At 34.5% G+C, this 2,348-nt stretch overlaps 1 protein-coding gene across 8 annotated transcripts in view; it reads left to right on the top strand.

The window, feature by feature from the left end:
* The window catches only part of LOC113829517 (mitochondrial glutamate carrier 1-like), an 11,381-nt gene extending 9,141 nt beyond the window's left edge, over nucleotides 1-2,240 (top strand). For 2 of the 8 annotated variants that reach the window (XM_070135227.1, XM_070135228.1), the window contains exon 4: nucleotides 1,021-2,240. In XM_070135227.1, coding sequence (XP_069991328.1) covers nucleotides 1,021-1,129 — 109 coding nt within the window. In that variant the 3' untranslated portion in view covers nucleotides 1,130-2,240. Of the gene's footprint in view, nucleotides 1-129; nucleotides 975-1,020 lie in introns of those variants that run through there. The other 6 variants (XR_011399344.1, XR_011399343.1, XR_011399342.1 and 3 more) reach the window with 6 other exon arrangements.
* Nucleotides 2,241-2,348: the final 108 nt, after the last annotated feature.

Below are 2,348 nucleotides of genomic sequence, written 5' to 3' on the forward strand. Positions count from 1 at the left end.
TTTAAACAGCAATGATGATAATGATAACATCAGGTGGTTTTATGATTTACCTCTCAAAGCTTTTACTCCCATAACTTTGACTAGACAGTTGTAGAATAGCTCCTCCTCCATTGCAAGTTAACCCAATAGCAGATACAGTACAGATTGTTATGGAGTGTCAGCAAGCTAGCCTGACGATTGGGACATCTGAGACGTATGGGGTTGAGCCTCGGAACTAACCTCCCCCTTCCCCCACACTCCATCAGTCATTAAAATGTTGGAGGTGTTTCCCAATGGACTAGTGAGTCACGAAATCAAAAAAGCGTGAATGTGCACTCACTCACAAAATGGTGTTTTAGCAAAGTCACACTTAACTCTTGTTCTTTTTAAGTAGGTATGTTTTATGATCATATTTGACAGAATATTTGTATGTCACACTGCAACCTTTGGTTTGTTTGTACAGGTTTGTTGACTGTTATCATTACTATTATCATTACTATTTGCATGTCTGCACCATTATGTATTTTGGTACGAGGAGACTCACCATACATACTTCATTTCACTATACTGCATGATACTAAGTGACCTTAACCCTATATCACAGAAGGGTCTTTCTGTCATATAAAGTTTTCAAATTTCTATATATTTTTGTGATGGAATGTTGGGTTATATTTTATGTAATGATCCATAGTATCTCATTGGTACTTATACAACAACAAAAAAATTGTGGAGAATTTGTCTTATAACCTAATAGATGTAGCCAGAAACCAGAAAATTCATCCTTCTAGGTGGTAAAGGATCAGAACAGGTCACACAGAATACTAGAATGCATCAAGTAGCTCATCATAATCAGAGATTTTTAACAAGAAAAGAAAAGGTATACATACCGTTTAAGAGGGCCATCGTACTGATTTTTTGACAAATGTTTTTAAAAATACTCGAATTTTTTAGAAAAACTCTGTAATCTAGTAGGCTTTGGCAATCCCATGACATAATATTTCTGCTCCGATCTCTACTTTGTCGGCAATTCTGCTGACTAAGAGACAAGGCCGACAGCCACCACGAGAGAGCCAGAGCGAGAGGCGTGACACAGTCCCATAGACCTACCCTGATGAGCCCTCATCACACACCAATAGGACACTACAAATGATAGATGTTATTCCTGTAACTAATAAACATACTATAATGAGAAATACATCTCAATCACAGCTGCAGCAGTTGTTTATTCGTATGAAATGCCTCACGAGGCACTGCGAAGCCTGTGATGACATGCGGTACTTCTACAATCACGTGCAGTCATTGCCATTAGTACCTTGCAAAAGGGGGGGACCAGGTACCAGCTACACTTCAGAATACCATGTGAATGCTATAGAATGCATCAAGATTGACACAGAGATCAGATTTCTAAGAAAAAAAAATAGAGGAAAAAGTATCCTCAACTTCAAAGCCCGATATCTCAAAACTAGACCTTTGTCCACATTCTTTTGTTTCTCTGTAACTACTCGGGCGATTCCAATGGGGTTTGGATCATTTGAAAGCTGAATAAATTTGCAATTTTTGCAACAATGGCGACTTTCATTTCAGGTGATAAAAGTCCATATATCATATTTTATATTTTTAACAATGAACATTTTTTTTTTAAATCCACTAAACTAAGAGGAAATTCCAAAGTCCGAATAGTTTCTAATTTAAGTATTGCTATAGAGTATATGTGGTCAATGGATAAGTGAGATACATATTTTTCAAAATCTTGTTTTTTTGAATAACTTTGTTTATTATCCAAATAATATGAAACTTGGTGGTGTAAATCATAGTATATGTAAATACAACTTATTAAAAACTCACGAAAATCTGATAATTAACAAATTTCGTTCACGAGTGCAATGGCCCCCTTAAAAGATTCATGTATGTGCATGTCAGCAGAATTATTAGAAAATGTGCTATGATCATGAGACTTGAATTGCATGAGTATTTGAATGAATTACAACTAGAAGTGAATGTTTTGAATGTAATGAATGTCATTTCACCAAATGCATTAGTATTTGAATTTGTGTACAGAAGTCTTGATATCACTAAAAACTATTGTTGTGATGCAATTCTCAAACTGTAACTGTACTGTTAAGAATATGAATAGGTTTAATTGGTATTGGTGTTTCATTTTTTTTATTTTGTGGTATTAGATCAGATATTTTTTGGTAGAAAAGGTATTTAGTTGTGATATTTAAATGTTTCTAAATTAAGGAAATAGCAAACCTTGCTGGACAGATTCCATTTTTTTTATTTTTACTTGATTTTATATACATATCTTTACCTCTAAAATCCAAGGATGATAAATTGAGTGTATAAATTGACTACACTGATCATCCATG

The sequence above is a fragment of the Penaeus vannamei genome, chromosome 20, assembly GCF_042767895.1.
Source record: "Penaeus vannamei isolate JL-2024 chromosome 20, ASM4276789v1, whole genome shotgun sequence".
NCBI classification, from domain to species: Eukaryota; Metazoa; Arthropoda; class Malacostraca; order Decapoda; family Penaeidae; genus Penaeus; species Penaeus vannamei.